At 42.2% G+C, this 22,226-nt stretch overlaps 2 protein-coding genes across 7 annotated transcripts in view; both read left to right on the top strand.

Moving 5' to 3' along the window:
* wnk2 (WNK lysine deficient protein kinase 2) overlaps positions 1 to 3,734 on the top strand; it is a 32,812-nt gene extending 29,078 nt beyond the window's left edge. For all 6 annotated transcript variants that reach the window (XM_061833384.1, XM_061833388.1, XM_061833385.1 and 3 more), the window contains 2 exons: positions 119 to 435; positions 1,694 to 3,734. In XM_061833384.1, coding sequence (XP_061689368.1) covers positions 119 to 435; positions 1,694 to 1,993 — 617 coding nt within the window. In that variant the 3' untranslated portion in view covers positions 1,994 to 3,734. The remainder of the gene's footprint in view (positions 1 to 118; positions 436 to 1,693) is intronic.
* Positions 3,735 to 5,077: 1,343 nt separating this feature from the next.
* Positions 5,078 to 22,207, top strand: itih3b.2 (inter-alpha-trypsin inhibitor heavy chain 3b, tandem duplicate 2). Its single transcript, XM_061832325.1, has 26 exons — positions 5,078 to 5,146; positions 5,470 to 5,630; positions 6,761 to 6,865; positions 7,022 to 7,184; positions 7,265 to 7,375; positions 8,310 to 8,438; positions 8,636 to 8,752; positions 9,266 to 9,434; positions 9,509 to 9,619; positions 9,933 to 10,114; positions 11,982 to 12,161; positions 12,240 to 12,352; positions 13,280 to 13,533; positions 14,215 to 14,232; positions 14,836 to 14,853; positions 15,582 to 15,599; positions 16,199 to 16,216; positions 16,456 to 16,473; positions 16,662 to 16,679; positions 17,222 to 17,281; positions 17,867 to 17,923; positions 18,970 to 19,077; positions 20,558 to 20,732; positions 20,955 to 21,103; positions 21,859 to 21,943; positions 22,037 to 22,207. Exons 1-26 carry the CDS (start codon positions 5,078 to 5,080, stop codon positions 22,149 to 22,151), a joined length of 2,721 nt encoding a protein of 906 aa, XP_061688309.1. The 3' UTR covers positions 22,152 to 22,207.
* Positions 22,208 to 22,226: the final 19 nt, after the last annotated feature.

Raw genomic sequence — 22,226 nt, 5'->3', positions numbered from 1 at the left:
ATTTTACCACTGCTGTAAAAGTTTAAAACAATTAACATACTTTGGATTGAAAATGTAATTTAAAATATTCCTCATCGTGACGGGATGATGCTATGTGGGTGTTTTTCTTTTACACCAGGGCCCGGTCCTGGGCTAGGGGGTGTCAATCCAACTCAGCAGCAGCCCCCCGCCGCCGCCACACCACCCCCTCACCAGTCAGTGACGGGACTGGCGCAAGCTCAAGCCAACAACAGCAACAACAAGACGGGCGCCTTCGCCGGTCCATCCCTCGACACCGCCAAAATAGTCCTGCCTGAAGATCTGCAGAGACTGATGGATGACTGGACGCACGAGGTTCTTATTGTCGCTCACAGGCCGCGTACCAAATCCCTGGGCGTCGGCGGGCGGCAACTGGATCGGATGCTTCCGCCAAGTCAGCTTGCAAGTACCTCAGAGGTAAGTTTGCAGTGCATCACATACGCGCCACATGCCACGTTATCAAGAGCAGAGCAAAGCATTTCTTTATTGGAAGCAGATGTATGATAATTATTTTCATAATTATTCATACATTTCCCCCCTGCTTATCCTACATTTGCTACCACGTCATCTAGAACAGAGCAGAGCAGAGCAGAGAAAAGCATTCTTCATTGCAGGCAGAGCAAAGCATTTCTTTATTGGAAGCAGACATATGATAATTATATTCACAATTATTCCTACATTTCCCCCCCTATTTATCCTACATTTGTTACTACGTTATCGAGAGCAGAGCAAAGCCTTCTTTATTGCAGGCAGGAACAGTCACTTAATTGGAGCAGAGCAAAGCATTCTTCATTGCAGGCAGGAAAATTCACTTATTTGGAGCAGAACAAAGCGTTCTTCATTGCAGGCAGAACAAATAATTCTTCATTGCAGGCAGGAACAGTTAATTGGAGGAGAGCAAAGCATTTTTCATTGCAGGCAGGAACAGTTACCTAATTGGAGCAGAGCAAAGCATTCTTCTTTGCAGGCAGAGCAAAGCATTCTTCATTGCAGGCAGGAACAGTTACTTGGGGCATAGCAAAGCATTCTTCATTGCAGGCAGCAACAGTTGCAAATCACTGTGATTTGACACGTGTGTCCACGCCCATGGGCCATTGCACTCGCAAATCTGCACAGTCGAGCACGAATAATCACACACGTAAAATTTGTTACGAGTAGAAATCCATGGATATTGAAAGACGTCGCTTATTTTGTGTAGTCTTGGCCAATGTTTCTTCTAAGCTGCGCTACTGCACACTTGTTGCACGCACTCAGCGCACATGAAAACCGATCCAGCGCAGTGAACCACAGCCTGACGTCTTTTTTTTTTTTTTTTAACACAAAAGCACATAGTCTTTGCTGCTCAGCCTACTTCTACTTCCCAGTTTACCTGACACCGGCCCCCTGCGCTCTTAAAGGGGTACACTTATAATTACAAACACAACCCAACTTTATATCTGCGGACATGACTGGTGGGCCACACCCATAACTTTATATCTGGGGGCATGACTGACTACACCCGTACATTTTTCAAATGTGAGTGACTGGGTGAAGAATATGTTTTGTGACTGACTGGCGACACGTGTGATGTAGTCTAACTTGCCACTCCGGTTCCACTGAAATTGTCTACGTGTGGAAGGTTGAAGTGAGTCCCCTGTGAAAGCCAATGTATGTAATCCATGATCCAACCCTCAAGGTGTCATCGTGGATGACCCCGGGTGTGGAAAGCATCCAGCGTCCCCCGTCATGGCCCGACGGCGGCGGCATGCCGACAATCAACAACCAGTCCTCCACGGGCCCCGGCACCATTTGTCAGCTCATCTCGCCTGTCCGCTTCCGGGTCCAGTCCTCCCCTCTCCGTCTTAGCCGATCGCCTCGGGTGCCCCTCGCCCTTCCTTCTGGAATCTTTGCCTTTCCTGGCACTCCCTCAAGCCAGGATGCTTCCATCCCAAGTGCATCATATCGGTCGGCGGACCCCAAAGCAAGAACTCTTTAATCCGATGAGGAGCAATGCGTCTTCCAAGTCTTTTACCAAAAAAGAAATGTCATTGTAGTTCAAGCCCATGACGTGCATATATTGTACATAGTTTATTTAACCAGCGCGTACGTTACCATTGTCGCATCCTCTGGTCTCTCGTTTGCATACCTCATGGCCACATCATCGAGTGCAGCGTAATTGTAGATCTTGACGACTTAAATCATTGCTTGTACGTACTTTACTATTGTTGCTGCTCAGTTGGCCAGACAGTCAAGCTGTAATATAGGAACTCTTGCTCTTCTGTACATAGATTGCGCGTTTGTACATCTGACAGCAGATGACGATCCTTAGGATGTTGCTGTGTGTGTGTTTGTGTCTCAGTGCAACCGCTATAAACAGTCCGCATCATCGGCCGCCACTGTGAAGGCTTCTGGACCGCAGGAGCCCCGACTAGCTCCATCAGGTCCAAGGTTACGTTTTTTTTTTTTTTCTCTCCCCCCACCCTCATCAACGAAACGCTTCCAGCAAAAGCGCTTGGAATATTATATGAGCGTCGGAATGAACTTTGACCTTCAGGTGAACGCCACCTGCGAGTGTGCCTTTTATTGTAATTTCCGAATATGCGCGTTTAGTTTGAGGCAGCCGTGAGTTATTCCTGATGTATCTTTAAATTCTGTCATTAGAATCATAAAAATAGACTGGGGAAAAAAAAGGTAATTTAATTCTTATATTCTCATCATGACGCAGTTCATAAAGTAGCACAGATTGTAACCCTAGAAAAAAAAAAAATCACAAATGTATACACTATACAACGCGTGTCAAACTCAAGGCTCGGGGGGCCAGATCCGGCCCGCCAGGCGATTTTATGTGGCCCGCAAAGGCAAAACATCTATATCAATTTCCATGATATTTGTGATAATCTGTGACAAAATTTCAAATTGTCATATCATAAATGCAATCATTTTTTTTGTGTTACCAAACATGAACAGTAGTTGAAAAACCCATTACGCTTGATTTCTGATTGCAAAACTAGTTCATAAATTTCCTGTGTAAATATGATGAGGCGGAAGATTTTCACGGCTTCATAACGGCCCTCTGAGGGAAGTCGGAACTACAATGTGGCCCGTGACAAAAATGACTTTGACACCCCTGCTATTCAATCTCCTTCAATCGGTCCTGCATTTTTTTCCCCCGCTGCTTGTTGACTCGTTGAAGTCATTTGTGAATACACCGAACGTTCACAATGTGGCGGAAAAATTCGGCTTTCCGGCAGAAAACGCCAGCGCGGGATGCGCCACGGCGTGGAGGCCTCAAAATTGGCTGATTGTTGACGAAAGCGGTGAAGACACCACGTACGTCATTTGTATCATGCTTTATTGTTTTTATTTAAGTACATTAGAAACTGCGACATGATTCTGAGCATTCTCACAAATGTTGTGCCTCCCTTGCAGCCTTTTAAATTGTTTCACCTTCCAACACGTTCATCTGCTTCATCTTGCCTGATTTATATCCGTACAATATCAGAAAAATGAGTAGACTGACTATTCATTTTGGCCATGACCGTATACTGTAGTGATTCATAATATGTAAATATGCGTCAGATAGTGAGCAAATGACCATTAAAGTTTAAGTTGAATTCATGTTGTTCATTAAGGCATCAAGTTCATTTTTCCAAAATTTGAAATCTCCGCACAGCCTCTTTAGTCCGTGGCAAACACTTAAAGGAAAAACCTCTACAAAGATTGTTTAGGGTGGTAAACTGTCCAATTGTAAATATATTTTATGAAATACAGATTTCATTTCATGACGTGTTGTATTTCATTTTTATGTGTGTGTGTGTCAAGTATGTTTTGCGCCTCATCGAGGTCTTCATACAGGCCCGCAATGTGTAAATGCATGGGTGTGCTGCCCCCCCCCCCCCAAAATACTGGTGAGTAGCACACTGAACACGATGAAATGAAATACTGTAAGTATACTGGACAATACTTAACAAGTTATTAGATCACTGATCATCATTGGTGGTATTCGAGACCATCCACCATCATGAAGAGCTCTCTGACAATTTTTTTTACATTCTTATTAAAAATGAAGATTACCCAGGTTCATTTTTTTCTTCTGCCCAAATTTGAACCAACTCAGCGTTCTTCTCTGAGAAGTCAGAAATCAAATTCCGGAATTCAACCACTTATGGCGGCACCGTGGATCAGCTGGAAAGCGTTGGCCTCACAGTTCTGAGGTCCCGGGTTCGATCCCCGACCTGCCTTTGTGGAGTTTGCATGTTCTCCCCGTGCCTGCGTGGGTTTTCTCCTCCCACACCCCAAAATTATGCAACAGTAATTGGACACTCTAAATTGCCCCAAGGTGTGATTGTGACTGCGGCTGTTTGTCTCTGTTTGTCAGCCCGCGATTGGCTGGCGGCCAGTTCAGGGTGTACCTCGCCTTTTCCCCTTTGGCAGCTGGGATAGGCTCCAGCCCTCCTCGCGACCCTTGTGAGGATAAGCGGCTACGAAGATGGATGGATGGAATAACATTGTTTTTCTTTGCATGTCGAGGCCACAATTCCTCTCGGCTGGGTTCACGTTAACATTGGTACATTTCTGAAAAAGCTGTTAACCTTTCACGTACTCGATAGTTCCTGGCAGCGACTCTTACACAATAGGTCAACGATATCCAGTCGCCGTATCAATCTGTCTACTTTTGCAAAGATTATAATGCTTAATTATGATTGACACTTTTGTAATTTAGCACTTTTTTTTTAATTACTGTTATTACATTGTCGTATGCACTGGCGCAGGACTGCACTGCATCATGCAGAAAGGTCTTCCCAAAATTTTTGCTTTATTCTGCAAAGATATTAGTCACAAATTTCAGCATCGATTAAAAAATGTGCCTTTAATGTTATCGTTTGTTGTAAAAACGTATTTTGGATCTGATGAAATCGTTTGCAGCGTTGTGGCCGGGTGCTAGCGAGGGTTGTTCAAACAAGCAGAGAGGAGTTTGCCCTGAAGTTCAACGTTATGTACACACATGTACACGCATCGGCTGTTTGAGTTTAAAAGGCGACTTTTTAGAAGTTCTGGCTTCACTCGGGTGGGTACCACCATGGAGAGAACAGTGCTGCGAGTCAGCATCTTCGGGCTGCTTCTGGCCTTTGGTACCACGCAACTCAAGGTAAGATGATTTTCGACGGAGACCAACGCTAGGAGACGCCCTTGTCAGTACGCTGTTCTGGCATTTTGTGTACAGTTTTCTTGTCTCGGCAGACATGAATAATTGCTAAATATCCAACACACTTCAGTGTAGTATCCGCATGAAGTTATTACTTAAACCTACTATGAGTTTAAAGAGAAAAAAGGAGAGGAAATGAGGGTGTTTTCCCGTCGGCCAATGAGCTCGCATGTCCGTCACTCTTTGTTTTTCCGCAATGATTTGATCTTTGCTCAGCTGAGACCGCCCCACCCCCGCCCCCGCCCCCTCCCCAACTGTTTGCGCAGGATGACTGGGAGATCTACAGTTTTCACGTCAACTCCACCGTGACCAGTCGTTACGCCACCACCGTCATCGCCAGTCGCGTGGTCAACCGTAAGGACGAGTCCCAGGAAATAGAATTCCATGTGCGGATTCCCAAGAATGCCTTCATCACCAAATTCAGGATGTGGGTGCAGTTGACAACCATTTCATGGCGATCTGTATAATCGAGAGAAGAAAAAAAAACACACACACACACACTGTGTTTGAAATCATTTATTCAGTTTTGAAAACAAACTTTTTTACGAGGCCATCGGTAAAAAGGAAGTTTTACAAAGATTCAAAAGTGTTTGGTGGCCTGAGCATCCCGGACAATGTTTCCTCCTGGCAAAAAAAAATATTTACTGAGAGGAAAATTGTTCTTGCCACGGGCAAAAGGGATGGTGCTTGAGCACCACTTTGACAGTGTCTGTGCACCCGTGTGCAGGTATACACTTTTCAAATTATATACCGTAATTCCCAGCCTCCAGAGCGCACCTGGTAATAAGCCTCAGCCGGTACATTTGTAAAGGAAATACCGTTTGGTACATACATACACCACGGCTGTGTAAAAGCCGCAAGTGTCCACATTGAAAAACACATTGAAACACGGGATATTTACAAAGACAGTACAAAGTGAGTTTAATGCTAGCGCCGCCCTAACGCCCGCGCTGCGCTACCGCTGGTGCCGTGCTAACGCTAGCGCCACACTAATGTGAATGGTAATGCTAGCGCTGCGCCAACAGGGCCGGTTAAGAAAAAAACGTGCCGGTAAAAATCACTGAGACACGGCAGTAACACGCTACCGTCGCACTAACAGGGCCAGTTAAAAAAAAAAAAAAAAACATACCGATAAAAATCACCGAGACACGGCAGTAACACGCTAGCGCCACGCTAATAGGGCCGGTTAAAAAAAAAAAACATACCGGTAAAAATCACCGAGACACGGCAGTAACACGCTAGCGCAGGGCTAACAGGGCCAAACCTCGGCACATACTGTATATTCCCACGGTCTCACTCTTAACTTTTCCACCCGAGTGCCCCCTTGTGGACGTTAGAAAAAATGCACAATTTAGCCACATCACTGCATAAACCGCAGGGTTGAAAACGTGTGGAAAAAAGTCGGAAATTACGCTCATGTCATTTCTAAAGAAACATTATGCGGACCCCCCAAGCTACGGTCTGTGGACCTCGGTGGGTTCCGAATGCCACATTGACCACAAAGGAAAAAAAACATGGTTCTGGAATGACCTCGACCTTTTCCTGATTGGCTCTCAGGTTTATGGACGGGAAGGCGTATGACGGCGTAGTGAAGGCCAAAGAAGAAGCTCAGCAGCAGTACACAGAAGCCGTGTCCCGCGGTGAAAGTGCCGGCATCGTCAGGTAGAGTCCGACTCTACAGGATCATTAGAAGTGAAATGTAAACCAAAAGCCCCGTCACTGGGATCTCGCCCGACTTCTGTGCAGGCTGCGTTGGTTCGGTTCCCACTCTGGGATGGTTTGAGTGTCAATGTTGGTTTTATTGGTTATGTGTAACAGCTCAGTGGGGAGGACCCTCGAGGAGTTTAAGACCTCAGTGACAGTGGCCGCTCTAAAAAAAGTGACCTTCCAACTAACGTATGAAGAACTTCTCAAACGCAAGCTGGGCAAGTATGAGCTCCAGATCCACGCTCGCCCCATGCAGCCCGTCAAAGACTTCAAGGTGGACGTCTTCCATTGGCTTTTCTGATCAGTAATCCGCAACCGTTGCACGGGTCTTGATTTATCCATCCCAAATTTCAGGTGGATGTGCACATACGGGAGGACGCAGGAGTCGATTTCCTCCACGTTAAAGGAGGACTTAGCACCGGGGCTCTGGCTGATGCTGTCACCAAAGAAATTGCTGACAAGGAGGTAAAACATTGTGACAGTGATTGGACATTTTACGGCTATTACCTGGCTTCCAAGTACCCATCCAAGAACTCTTTCATACAGACACGCGATGACTCTCCTCTGGTTCTATCCAGTCACCACCAGTTCCCAACTCACTCATCCAATCACAAATTACCCTTCGTCTTCTAACAGTTGGAAACATAAAACCACCAACAATCCCAGTCTGAAAACCAGACTTAATTCAGTTCTGACTGTCTGGGAGGCCGTTAAAGTGACCGAACGTGATTGGATGAGTTGAGCGGAGGGTTGTGGCGAGTACACCTGGGAAAGGCAGGAAGTGCGAGCTTTTGCTTGCAGGCAGAAGGCAAAAGGACAAAAATATCAATGATGTTGACCACAAAAACTCTGAAGTCATTTGACCGCGAGTACGTGTAGTAGCAGCTCGAGCTACGAACAAGTGGGTGGTGATTTGAACTGAAAAAGGCAAACCCTGAATCAGAGTGTTCGCGTTACAAACATAACAAATCAAAGAAGGATGTTCTAGTTTATTGTAAGAGCTACAATGCTGCCACTCTGCGTTTACTTCCTTGGTTTATTGCATTTGTACACGTAGCTAATCATGAATCACGGATGCGCCTGTGACTGCGGTAGAATCAACTGGGTGAAGTCATAAAATCCTCAGAAGCTATCTAGCAGCTAATTGACAGGCTAGTGGAGCTGAATTTCTCCGCAGCCGACGTAGATTTTTGCAATTTACGCCAAAGAAATCAGTGAACAACAGACCACGGCACGATCCTGCGAGGGATCCTGGTTAAAGTAAGCCATAATAAACTGAAGTTGCTCAATTGCGTCATGTTCTCTCATTCTGGTGTCGTGAGAAGTCCGTGACCCACTTTCAGATGTTTTTTTAAATCCACTCTGTACCTATTCCACATTGTACATCGAAACTTTGCAGGCCTCGGTTCATTTTTACCCGACAGTGGAACAACAGAAAACATGTGACAGCTGCGGCGAGGAGGGCATGAATGGAGATCTGATCATCGTTTATGACGTCAACAGAAACAAGTCACTGGGGGACATCAAGGTGAAAGGAAACTTGAATTTAATTTACACTCAAGCCCCCAGACAAATCATTAGGTACACTTGTACAACAATATGTTCACGAAATCAATTTTTGGTGTACCTATTAGTGTAGTCCGGTAGTATAATTTTCTATGCAGTATGATGTCGAACACTTCACTTCATGAGATTGTTTTTATATCTTGTTTCCCGCCCCTCCAGACATCAAGTGGATATTTTCTTCATCACTTTGCTCCATCGGATCTTCCCTCCATTCCAAAGAACGTTGTCTTTCTCATCGACAAAAGTGGTTCCATGCACGGCAAGAAAATAGAACAGGTATCGTATTTTGATTTTTTTTTTTTTTTTACATGCTATGTATGATGTTTTTTGTTGTTGTTGTTTTTTCACTTAAAGTTGGTCTTCACCATTGAAGTACCGTAATTCCCGGCCTACAGAGCGCACCCCGTTACGAAGCCTCGGTACACGGAAAGAATTTAACGCTAGCGCGGCGCTAGCGTTAGCACGGTGCTAGCGTTAAACTCTGTGTACCGAGGCTTATAACCAGGTGCGCTAACGCTAGCATTAGCATGTGGCTAGTGTTAGCGCGGAGCTAGCATTCGCGCGGTCCTAGCATTAAACTCTGTGTACTGAGACTTATAACCAGGTGTGCTAATGCTAGCGTTAGCACGGGGCTAGCGTTAGCACGGCGCCAGCATTAGCAAGGCACTAGCGTTAAACTCTGTGTACCGAGGCTTATAACCTGGAGCGCTAACGCATAAACCGCAGGGTTGACATAAAGTGGCGGCTTGTAGGCCGGAAATTACGACAGTCAAATCTTCTGTCTTTCAGACCCGTACGGCATTGATCCATATCCTGAACGACATGGCGGAGGATGACTTCTTCGGTCTCATCACTTTCGACAACACCGTGTCTTACTGGAAGCGAGAACTTGTTCAGGCTAACTCCAAAAATTTGCAAAATGCAAAAGAATTTGCACGGAACATTATGGCGAAAGGAGGTGATTTAGTTTTTTCTTTGCAATTAGCAATATTTTGACGCTAGTAACCATATTGTTGTTTTTACCTGTTCTAGGCACCAATATTAATGACGCTTTGTTGGATGGATCGCGCATGTTGAACGATAACCCCAGGAAAGGTTCAGCTTCTATCCTCATCCTCCTCACGGATGGAGACCCCACATCAGGTTAACCCAACGCACGCACACAATAGGACATTAAATAACTGGATGTAGGGTGCGATGAAAGCTCGAAACGAAAATATGACAAAATGCCACATGTATTTTAGTTCATGCCGTCACAGCGCCTGAATCCGTTAACGTAAGACTTGAAGCCGTAGACTCTCTATGTGCAGTTCAGGGTGTACCCCGCCTCCTCCCCGTTGACAGCCGGGATAGGCACTCCGGCACTCCCGCGAACTTTGTGAGGATAAGCGGCAAAGAAAATGGATGGAAAATGAAAATGTTTTTTTTTTTCCCCCCTGGTCTTCCCGTACCGCAGGTGTGACCGACCTCGAGCGGATCCAAGGCAACGTGATGGAGGCCATTCAAGACAAATACCCGCTCTACTGTCTTGGTTTCGGTTTTGACGTCAACTTTAATTTCCTTGAGAAGTTGGCCCTTCAGAACAATGGCGTCGCGCGACGTATTTATCCTGACTCTGATGCCGATTTACAGCTGAAGGTAATTTTTTTTTTTTTCATCCATAATTTATTTTATCTCACTAAAGCAACGGCCGGGATCGGATCCAATTCAACTTCGACGCTGATTTTAGTGTGAGAGTTTTTTTTTTGTGTGTGTGAATGATATTTTTGTGTCAATTGTGTGTTTTTTGTTTTAGTTTTCTATAAACTGTATGTGAATTTCTTAAGTTTGTGTGTGTGAGTATTTTTGATCGTGTGAGGTTTTTTTACATGTGTTTGAGAGTCGTTTTGGAGTGATGACTTTTTTTTGTGGGACGGGTGTCAGATTTTTTGTTGTGCATGAGAGTTTTTAGATTTTGCGCATGTGAGGGGTTTCTTAAGAGTAAGAAGTTTTTAGGTAAATGTGAGGCTAATTTGATTTTTAATGATTTTTTTTGTCAGGTGAAGGTTTATTAATTGAGTTTTTGGTGGTGATAGTGAAAGGGTTTTAAAAGAACATGAGATTTTTCTGGGGTGGGGTGGAAATGAGTTTTTTGATGTGTGAGTTTTGTTGGTAAGTGTGAGAGGTTTTTGGTTGGATAAATTTTTTTTTGGGTTACTGTGACCGTTTTTCTGTGAGTGTGTTTTATTTGCATGTGAAGTTTTAATTGTCAGAGGTTTTTGGGTCACCATGAGTTTTTTTTCAAATGTGTTTTTGTTAGTGAGAGTTTTTTGCGGTCGAGAATATTATTTTTTTTTGTTTACATATTTTCCTGTGTATGCAAATTTTTTTGTGGTGTGAGATGTTATTTTTGTTATGACTGAAATGCTTTTTTGGTGTGTGAGTTTTTGATCTGTGAGTTTTGCTGGCGAGTGTGAGAGGTTTTGGGGGTGATAGTGAAAGAGTTTTAAAAGGACAGGAGAGTTTTTTTGGGTGGGGCGGAAATGATTTTTTTGATGTGTGAGTTTTGTTGGTGAGTGTGAGAAGTTTCTAGCTGAGTAAGTTTTTGTATCTGCGACAGTTTTTTGGGAGTATGAGTTTTATTTGAGTGTGAAGTTTTAATTCTGAGTCAGACGTTTTTGGGTCAGCATGAGGTTTTTTTGGTATGCTTTTTTGTTAGCGAGAGTTTTTGGGGGTCGAGAATAATTTTTTTAGTTTACACCTTTTCCAGTGTATGCGAGATTTTTTTGTGGTGTGAGATGTTATTTTTGTTGTGACTGAAATACTTTTTGGTCTGTGAGTTTTTTTAAGTGAGAGTTTTGTTGGTGAGTGTGAGAAGTTTTGGGAGTGATGGTGAAAGGGTTTTAAAAGGACATGAGATTTTTTTTGGGGTGGGTGGAAATTGTTTTTTTTAATGTGTGAGTTTTGTTGGTGAGTGTTGAGAAGTTTTTGGCTGGGTAAGTTTTTCTATTTGGGTTACTGTGACCGTTTTTTGTGAGTGTATTTTATTTGTGTGTGAGAAGTTTTCATTCTAAGTCAGATATTTTTGGTCAGCATGAGTTTTTTTTTTCGTATGTGTTTTTGTTTGTGAGAGTTTTTTGGGGTCAAGAATAATTGGTTTTTTTTTCCTCTTTTCCAGTGTATGCGAGTTTTTTTTGTGGTGTTAGGTGTTATTGTTGTAGTGACTGAAATGCTTTTTGGTGTGTGAGTTTTGTTGGTGAGTGTGAGAAGTTTTTGACAGCTTTTTGGTGTGTATGAGATTTTTTTTATGTGAGTGCATTTTCTTAGGTGTGCGTGTGAGTTTTTTTCTTTGGTGTGTGAAAACTGCTCGTTAGTGTGAAAGTTTTTATGATGTTATGAGAGTTTTTTTGAGGGGATAACAGAGGGAGAGGCTTTTAAAATTGTGGTGAGATTTTGATATGAGTGAGGCAAATGTTATTTTTGGCCTCATAAAGTGACGATAGTCAGCGAATCTCTTTTTCGACAGGGCTTCTACGACGAGGTGGCAAAACCGCTTTTGACGGACGTGACAATGGTCTATAACGGCGGCGCCAATCTGACCCAGACCAACTTCAGTCAGTATTACAACGGTTCTGAGATTGTGGTTGCCGGTCAGATCGTCGACAACAACATTGAAAACTTCGTCCCGCGCGTCGTGGCCATTTCGGTCGGAATCCTTCTTCAGTGGACATTATTTGTCTTGTTGAAATTTCTTGCACTAAAAAAATTCTTTTGCCCCCTGCAGAGGAATGCGAGCATTGTTTTCTCCGAGACAAAGCGCACCCCAGAGTCCACGGATGATAGCAACATCCAGAGGGTTTGGGCCTACCTGACTGTCAAACAACTCCTTCAGAAAGAGTCAGTAAATACTAAATGCTGCTAACTACAGTGACGAAAATAAGTATTTGAACACCCTGCTATCTTGCAAGTTCTCCCACTTAGAAATCATGGAGGAGTCTGAAATTTTCATCGTAGGTGCATGTCCACTGTGAGAGAGATCATCTAAAAAGAACAATCCAGAAATCCCAATGTATGATTTTTAAAAAAATTATCTATTTGTATGATACAGCTCCAAATAGGTTTTTGAACACCCGTCTATCAGCTAGAATTCTGACCCTCAAAGACCTGTTCGTTTGCTTTCCGCTCGTGTGGAGGTTGCATGTTCTCTCCGTGCCTGCGTGGGTTTTCTCCGGGCACTCCGGTTTCCTCCCCCATCCCCAAAAACATGCAACATTAATTGGGCGCTCTAAATTGCCCCTAGGTGGGATTGTGAGTGGGACTATTGTCTGTCTCCGTGTGCCCTGCGATTGGCTGGCAACCAGTTCAGGGTGTACCCCACTTCCTGCTCAATGATACCTGGGTTAGCCTACAGCACTCCGGCAACCCTTGTTAGAATAAGCGGCTCAGAAATGGACAGATGGATAATATCCATCCATCTATCCATTATCCAAGCCGCTTCATTTTCTGAGCCGCTTATCCTCCGAGCTAGCTTCGGGCGAAAAGCAGACTACACCCTGAACCGGTCGCCAGTCAGTCGCAGGGTAGATATTGACACCATCACTCAGCAATCGATCCCAAAAGTCAGGCGTGTGTACCACAACACCATCAGTGATCATCAATGGATTAATAATTTGCTGTCAACTTTGTCAACTCAAGATGACTATTACAACTACTTCTGGATATGGTCAGGGCATTCTTGTACTACACATTAAAATGCCACAGAAAAAAAAGCCCCGCACCGCATGTTGATTACGCGTTCTGCGTTTGAACATTTTCCCACCACAGGTTGCAGCTGTCGGGAGCCGAGAAGGAGAGAATGAAGAACGAGACTTTGTGGCTGTCGCTCAAGTACAACTTCGTGACCCCGCTCACTTCCATGGTGGTCACCAAGCCGACGACGGAGAACACGGAGGTGCTTAATAAACCCTCCGAGGGATCTCCAGGACCTGGCGGGATGACCCCCGCTTCACGTCAATTTACTAGGCTAGGGTCTATCTCACCGAAGAGGGGGTTCGTCACCTCCTCATATCTTCTTCCCAGTGAGTATCATTCATGTGGACTAAACAGTAAAATGTAAAGTAAAATTTCAAAGATCCTTTATCAACCATTTCCCTGTGATAGCTTTTTTTGCTTGCTCGTGACAAAATAACGTATGTGTATTCATTTTCTGGTCTCTTTACAGTGTCCGGTATTCATCCCAGGCAAAAAGTTTAAAATTTTAATGGAATCTGGACTTTCATAATTTTCTCCATATTTTCTTTGTCTTTCTACTATGTGAAAATGATTTACGGAAGCGTATTACTGCCACACCCCAAAAAAAAAAATAAAAAATTGTCGCTATCACATTATAACATGAATTGTTTCACGTTATAATGTGATTAATTACACATTATAACATGAATCATTTCATGTTATGACATGATTCATTTTCACATTATAACATGAACATTTTCATATATAACTAATTTTCATGTTATAATGTGGATATGCACTAGTTACCCACAGTAACAGCATGAAAAAAAATGAAAAAATGAAAAGAAAGAAAAAAATAGTAAGAAAAGAAACAAAACAAAACAAAAAACAATATGGGAAACAAAACATGAATAGAATAGAATAGAAGCAAAAAATTATAAATTGAAAAGATTTCACTTGTGTCTAAGGTTCCTGTTTTGAGGTCATGTTTATGTATTTAATTCATTTTTTTCGTGTGTGTTTGGTAGGAGTGGATAGTCCTGGAGGTACGTAAATAAGAAAACTGCAATGAAAGGTTGTTCTTACCTCAAAATGAAAGTTAATTTCTTCATTTTAAAGATTCTTTATCTACCATTTCTTAGTGATGGCTTTTTTGCTTGCTAGTGCCAAAATATCTTATATGTATTCATTTTCTGGTCCCTTTACAGTGTCCGGTATTAATCCCAGGGAAAAAGTTTCAAATTTTAACGGAATCTGGACGTTATAACGTGATATGTTTCGCTTTATAATGTGGATGTTTCATGTTATAACATATGTTTCATTTAATAATGTGATTAATTACAAATTATAACGGGAATCATTTCATGTTATAACATAATTCATTTCACATGATTACATGAAAAGTTTCATGTTATAACATGAAATGAACCAGTTACCCGCAGTAACGGCATGAGTAAATGAAAAAATGAAAAGAAACAAAAAAATAACAAGAAAAGAAACAACAAAACAAAAAAATATAAAGGAAACAAAACATGAATAGAATAGAAGCAAAACTTTGCAAATCGAAAAGATTTCACTCGTGTCTCAGCGTCTTGTTTTGAGGTCATGTTTATGTATTTAATTCCATTTTTTGTGTGTGTGTTTGGTAGGAATTCCGGGTCTTTCAGGTACGTAAATAAGAAAATTGCAATGAAACGTTGTTCTTGCCTCAAAATGAAAGTTAATTTATCCATTTTAAAGATTCTTTATCAACCATTTCTTAGTGATGGCTTTTTTTGCTTGCTGGTGCCAAAATACCGTATATGTATTCATTTTCTGGTCCCTTTACAGTGTACTGGTATTAATCCCAGGCAATTATTTTTTAACAGAATCTGGACTTTCATAATTTTCTCCAAATTTTGTTCAATGTCTTTCCAGTATTTTAAAATGATTTACGGAAGCGTATTGTTGCCACACCCGAAAAAAAAAAAAGGTTGCTATCACGTTATCACGTGATATGTTTCACTTTATAATGTGGATGTTTCATGTTATCACATATGTTTCAAGTAATAATGTGATTAACTACACGTTATAACGTGAATCATTTCATGTTATAACATAATTCATTTCACATGATAACATGAAAAGTTTCATGATATAACATGAAATGAACCAGTTACCCGCAGTAACAGCATGAGTCAATGAAAAAACGAAAAGAAACAAAAAATAATAAGAAAAGAAACAACAAAACAAAAAAATGTATAGGAAACAAAACATGAATAGAATAGAAGCAAAACTTTGCAAATCGAAAAGATTTCACTCATGTCTCAGCTTCTTGTTTTGAGGTCCTGTTTATGTATTTAATTCCATTTTATGTGTGTGTGTGTGTGTGTGTGTGTGTGTGTGTGTTTGGTAGGAATTCCGGGTCTTTCAGGTACGTAAATAAGAAAACTGCAATGAAACGTTGTTCTTGCCTCAAAATGAAAGTTAATTTCTCCATTTTAAAGATTCTTTATCCACCATTTCTTAGTGATGGCTTTTTTGCTTGCTAGTGCCAAAATACAATATATGTATTCATTTTCTGGTCCCTTTACAGTGTACTGGTATTAATCCCAGGCAATTATTTTTTAACAGAATCTGGACTTTCATAATTTTCTTCAAATTTTGTTTAATGTCTTTCCAGTATTTTAAAATGACTTACGGAAGCAAATTGTTGCCACACCCGAAAAAAAAAGGTTGCTATCACATTATAATGTGATATGTTTCTCGTTATATTGTGGATGTTTCATGTTATAACATATGTTTCATGTAATAATGTGATTAATTACACGTTATAATGTGAATCATTTCGAAAAGAAACAAAAAATAATAAGAAAAGAAACAACAAAACATAAAAATGTATAGGAAACAAAACATGAATAGAATAGAAGCAAAACTTTGCAAATCGAAAAGATTTCACTCGTGTTTCAGCTTCTTGTTTTGAGGTCACGTTTATGTATTTAATTCCATTTTTTGTGTGTGTGTGTTTGGTAGGAACTCCGGGTCTTTCAGGTACGTAAATAAAAAAACTGCAACGAAACATGACCTGAATTTATTGTAGTGTATCATAATATCTCACGGATAACATAAATTGATTTGCCCATTTTGTTCATGAAAGACATTCCAAATTACTCAGTTACCGAAATGGAAAACAAGATGACGCTGAATTCATGTCAAATGATTTTTAAGAAGCTTTCATTGAATGCATGAATTCATTTGTGTGTGTGTGTGTGTGTGTGTGTGTGTGACAGGCAGAAGCGGCATACCTGGTATGACATGAACAACAGAGATGAGGGAACAAATATGATGTGACTTGTTGAACATTTTCTGCCCTCAACTTCAGTGCTCAGAGCTTTTCATCATTTTTAAAATTACTTGCTAGTCGTTGCATTCATATTACTGTAAATGTCTTTTTTTCTGGCATGAATTAAGATCTTTTTTTTTGTTTTTTGGACAGGTCATGCACGTGTTCATGGTAAGATGTCACAACAACATGATTGCAGAAGTACTAAAGATGTATTTTTTTTCTCTTCATTGTCTTGACAATATTTTTTTTTATTCATTTATTTGGTGGATCTCCATAAACTCATCAGATCCAGTACAGTATAAGAGTTTTCTCAAACAGTTCTATCTTTACATCGATAATCATGCCCATTGATAACTGAGTGCTGTTTTGCGTCATACAGAGTATAATTTGCTTATCTTCCTTGATTTCATACGGAGGACAAATACGGCGCAGTTTAACATGTCGTCAAAAAACATATCATGCCTTTAAAAAAAAAAGAAAATAATTGTTATGCAATCTGGTACCGCGTAACAAACAAGAATTCATTTTTTATTCTTTTTTTTTAGTATGTATGTAGCAGGTATGGCATACAATACATGCAAAACTAAGATAAACTTGTGTAGATGAAGTTCACTAGATAGTGTGTTGCGTATTATTTCCTTTCATGGGGAGGCGGAGCTAATGTTACGTTCTGTTGTTGTCATTCATTGCACGTTTGCCTTCCTTTCCAGCAACTTACGAAGTAGCTGCACGTCCCATGCCAGACGTGGCATATGACATACAAACTACTGGTAAGTTTGACCTCTGATAAGAGAGGCCCGAAGTCACGCGGTTTAATGAGCTACGAACGACAGCAAATCTTCCAGCGACTTGCTTTGTTTTCAATTTTTCATGTATGTACAACTCTTTATTTAACATTGCGGGGGTGGACCCAAATGCAGGACTTCGAGGCAGAGGCACAATTTTCAATGTAGTTTATTACGTAAACTGGGTCACACAGAGGCACAGAAACGCAAGGCTAGGCGGTATCCAAAAGACATGCACCGAGGTCTGATGACTATGGGACAAACTAACAACTCAATAGGACAGGATCAAACCAAACCTTGCACTTAGAAGCGGAGAGTCCCACAGGCAGTGAATGCAGCTCACTAACACAAGGCAACGAACCGGCAAATGGCCTCTCTTGGCAGTGGCCAAGCCCTGCTCATGAGAATTTCAGCTGCATAAGTGCTCTTGGAATTAAGTTAAGTTGTGTTTTGACCACAGGACGATGCTTTGATGACCATGCAAACAACGCTATTATCTTGACATGAAACAAACTGTTTCTGCCCATAACGTTGATGTTTACGCTCTGAATCATTGTCTGTATTTTGCAGTTAATGTGGTCGATCATCACAAGCACTTTCCCGGCATCCTCGCAACCCTAAAACCCGGTAAGACTGAGCTCGATGCAAACGTTTTGCACCAGTTACGCTGGTGCGCCTAACTTTTTTTTTTTCTTGGGTGCGTCTGGAATGGAGCTTTCCGATGGCAATCTTGAGCTCCGCCCCCTTAGCCATATCCCACAAGCTTCCAAAATGGCGATTGACAGGTTTGAAGTTGATTCTCTATCGTGTATTCCAGATAATATTGCGGTAGGTTTTTCGACAAATGCGTCAGATACAAATAAGCAAATAGACATTTTTCCTTGTATGACATCGCGTATTTACGTATCACTAACACCGACTCTTCAGCATAAAACATGACACAGTTCATTCAACGGGTCAGTTTTTCTCCTGCAATGTATAAAGCACTGATAATAATTCCATCAAACTCAGAGAAGATACTTCCCTTCGAACATACAGCCTTGTCTTTGTTGATATTGTCCACATTCAGTTGTACGCGCGCTCTTCCGCGAGCCTTAATCCATCGTAGACACTTTGTCAACTGTGTTTTAGGCTTTGGAAAATGAATCAACCTAGCCGGATATCTTTCATCAGAATTGGACATTCCCCAAGCGCATCTGAGGACCATTTTCTTTGTAACATTAACTTTTCCAAGCGCACGCTACTGACAACCAGCATCGCTTGTGGGACAATATGGCGAGAGGGGTGTGTCAAATCAGGGGTTAAGACAATGCGGCTATCTGATTGGCTATTATAGTACGAGTGATTGACAGGTTGGAAAGGTCCACCGTACAGCTACATGCTAGCTGTCGGAAAACCTAGCTTCCAGAATACTAGCGTGCGCGTTTCAGCCACGCCCAACACGCACAATCACAAGGGGTTCCGGCCCTACGCTGTCTCCGATTGGTTGAGAGACCATAATGAGTGTCTCGTGTTTACTTTCAAAATTGCATATATATTTTATTCTTCCTCAAATGGCTGTGCGTACCCGTGCGCCCTATTTTGCTTTTCTACAATCACCATTTAGAAATTGCACTCTCGAGTATTTATTGATTGATGCCGTTGAGTCATTTCATGTTCCCTTCCCGTCACAGTTCCATTTCTCATCCGCTTTTTGCTCCAAGCTGAGAATCAATCCCTTCCGCTGTGTTTCGACATCCCTGGACACATTCAACTTCAACTCCTTCGCCTCCCCAGCGCAGGTCGGTCATGTGACGAGCACTTTCTCGCAACATGCGCTCTTTCTTTTGTATCTTTGGTTCGTTCCATGACAAATCGACCAAGAGTTTTTCCATCCAATCTCAGAGATTTTCTTCACATTTTTAGATGTTTCAAATTTGAACGAGAAGGCATACAGTGAAGAAAACAAGTATTTGAACACCCTGCTATATTGCAAGTTCTCCCACTTAGAAATCTTGGAGTGGTCTGAAATTTTCATCGTAGGTGCAAGTCCACTGTGAGAGAAAGATCATCTAAAAAAAAATCCAGAAATCACAATCTATGATATTTTTTTAACGATTTGTTTGATACAGCTGCAAATAAGTATTTGAACACCTGTCTATTAGCTAGAATTCTGACTCTGAAAGACCTGTTAGTCCACCTTTAAAAGTCCACCTCCACTCCATGTATTATCCTGAATCAAATCCGCCTGTGTGAGGTCATTAGCTGCATAAAGACACTAATACGCCATGGTTTGAAATCACGCACGGCATGGAAGGTTCCCCTACTTAAACCAGCACATGTCAAGGCCCGTCTTAAGTTTCCCAATGACCATTTGGATGATACAGAGGGGAAAGTTTTGTGGTCAGATCAGACCAAAATGGAACTTTTTGGTCATAATTCCGCTAACCGTGTTTGGAAGACGAATGATGAGTTTCATCCTAAGAACACCATCCCGACTGTGAAGTGCGGGGGTGGTAGCATCATGCTTTGGGTGTGTTTTTCTGCACATGGGACAAGATGACTGCACTGTATTAAGGAGAGGATGACCGCGGCCATGTATTGTGAGATTTTGGGGAACAACCTCGTTCCCTCAGTCAGAGCATTGAAGATGGGTCGTGGCTGGGTCTTTCGACATGACGACGACCCGAAGCACACAGCCAGGAAAACCAAGGAGTGGCTCCGTATGAAGCATATCAAGGTTCTGGCCAGTCTCTAGATTTAAACCCAATGGGAAATCTTTGGAGGGAGCTGAAACGTCGTGTTTCTCAGCGACAGCCCAGAAACCTGTCTGATCTAGAGAAGATCTGTGTGGGCCAAAGTGGGCCAAAATCCCTCCTGCGGTGTGTGCAAACCTGGTGAACAACTACAGGAAACGTTTGACCTCTGTAAATGCAAACAAAGGCTACTGTATTAACATTGGTTTTCTCAGGTGTTCAAATACTTATTTGCAGTTGTATCACACAAATAAAGCATACATTGTGATTTCTGGATGTGTCTCTTTAGATGATCTCTCTCATGGTGGACATGCACCTACGATGAAAATTTCAGACCCCTCCATGATTTCTAACTGGGAGAACTTCCAATATAGCAGGGTGTTCAAATACTTGTTTTCTTCACTGTACCCATTTTTAAATTCTCTATTTTCAAATATATATTGGATTTCTCAGTTGTTGCGTGGATTCATCCATTTTCTTTAATTGTCGTGAGCTGTTGCGTCGCTAACTGCCTCGTTTTCCCTAGAACTGTCTGTGAACGGCGCTCTGGACGACCAAGGAGGCTTCAGCAAAATCGTTGTCCACTTCAGTCCCAACGGCATAATCGACGTCGGCACGAATGTTGTCCTCATCCTCAACGACGGAAAACCTGTACAGAGATTGCGGTGGGTCACGGAACAGGAGGTCGTCGTGGCTGGAAGGTGAGTGGCGGAATGCAGTACTGCGCCGTGGCCCCATTGTTTCAACATTTACTGCATCTGCCACTTAAGCAGATGTACTGCACATGTACTGTACCACCATTTTTCCCTTCATTCATAAATGATTGTCCTCGTGCTTTGTGCACGAGTGCGCTAGGAGTAATTTACGCTTGGAAATTTGAACTACTGTGCTGTGTTTTGACCTAAAACCTTGCCTCTCTCCAGCGTGACAGTGATTAAACGGGACAAGGAAGTTGAGATCACACTTGGCGAGACACGATTGATCATTTTGCTTCACCGTAACGCGGGAGAAAAATACCTCTGGCCGGTTTTAAGGCAGCAGACTTCGGACGATAATGCCGAAGGAATTTTAGGTAACTTTTTTTCTTTTGTGTATGCATGTACAGGGAGTCCTCGGTTTAAGACGGTCTCGACTTAAGACGTTTCGGCTTTACAACGCCCCCTCCACCGTCCACCATTTTGTCTGGCTAATGCTTGTCCGTGTTTGTATCGTCGCATTTTTCGCCCTCCTTTTTAGACATTATCGCCCCAAAGAAGAAACCTGTGTCTTTCCGCTGCCAAAAGAAAATACGTTACCATGGAAACGAAGCTCAAGATCATAAAAAGATCGGAGGAAGGAGAGACACCAACACCACCGAGGCTTCAGTTTGGTCGACCGCGGTGGCAATTATTAAAAGACAAAGCCTGTATTTTAGAGCATGTGAAGGCTTCCGTCCGTATGTCGGATGCAATGATCACAAAACGAGGTTTTTTTGATACTTGTCGAGATGGAGAGCATTGAGGACCGGGTTCCTTCGCAGTAGCTGAGCACAGCCTCCCCTTCTTCTTCTTCTTCTCCATCCACCTCTCAGCCATAATCCTAAATACACCATCTCGTTTATTTCATTGTATTTGTTTTTTCCACAAAGAATTTTGCTATAAATTCTGACTTTAATGTCGCTACCGTCGGAATGGATCTCAGTCGTAGACCGAGGACTCCCTGTGTGCACACCCCAGTTCAAAATGCACACACAGAAAAACCAAGAGTGGAAAAAAATAGATGACGAAAACCACGCGGGAATCCATTGAGACTGATGACAGCTTTTATTGCCCCGCTTCCTCTTTTCAGCTCAAAAGCCCGTTTTTTATGAAGAAGTGCTCCAACCTATGTCACCAAAACTTAAAATCAAAGGCCAGGAAATCAGCGTTTCCAGGTATCATATTTATAGATGTGATTTTTGTGTGCGTGTGCGTGCTGTTACATCACGACAGTCAGTGTGTGACCGAGCGCTATCTTTCCTATGTAGATCCACGGCCGCTGACAGCAGTTTTTCCCCACCTCAGACCCAGCCCTGCTGGCTCGTGCCCGCTGAGTCAGCACTTCAAGCAGAGCTCAACGATTTCATTGTCTTCAGTCTTTAATTAAGAACCGATTTTCGATACATTTTCACCGACGAGTGCAAAACTTAAATTCATCATGTCGCAAACAATAAACAA

The sequence above is a fragment of the Syngnathoides biaculeatus genome, chromosome 10 (genome assembly GCF_019802595.1).
Source record: "Syngnathoides biaculeatus isolate LvHL_M chromosome 10, ASM1980259v1, whole genome shotgun sequence".
Lineage (NCBI taxonomy): Eukaryota > Metazoa > Chordata > Actinopteri > Syngnathiformes > Syngnathidae > Syngnathoides > Syngnathoides biaculeatus.
The sequence above is the reverse complement of the archived record's forward strand: the minus strand, read 5'-3'. Positions and strand labels throughout refer to the sequence as shown.

Coding starts and splice junctions, on each gene's coding strand:
- itih3b.2 (XM_061832325.1), top strand. CDS start 5,078: ATGGAGAGAACAGTGCTGCGAGTCAGCATCTTCGGGCTGCTTCTGGCC. Junction 7,376..8,309: donor AAGAAATTGCTGACAAGGAG/GTAAAACATTGT, acceptor GAAACTTTGCAG/GCCTCGGTTCATTTTTACCC. Junction 17,282..17,866: donor ATATGACATACAAACTACTG/GTAAGTTTGACC, acceptor TGTATTTTGCAG/TTAATGTGGTCGATCATCAC.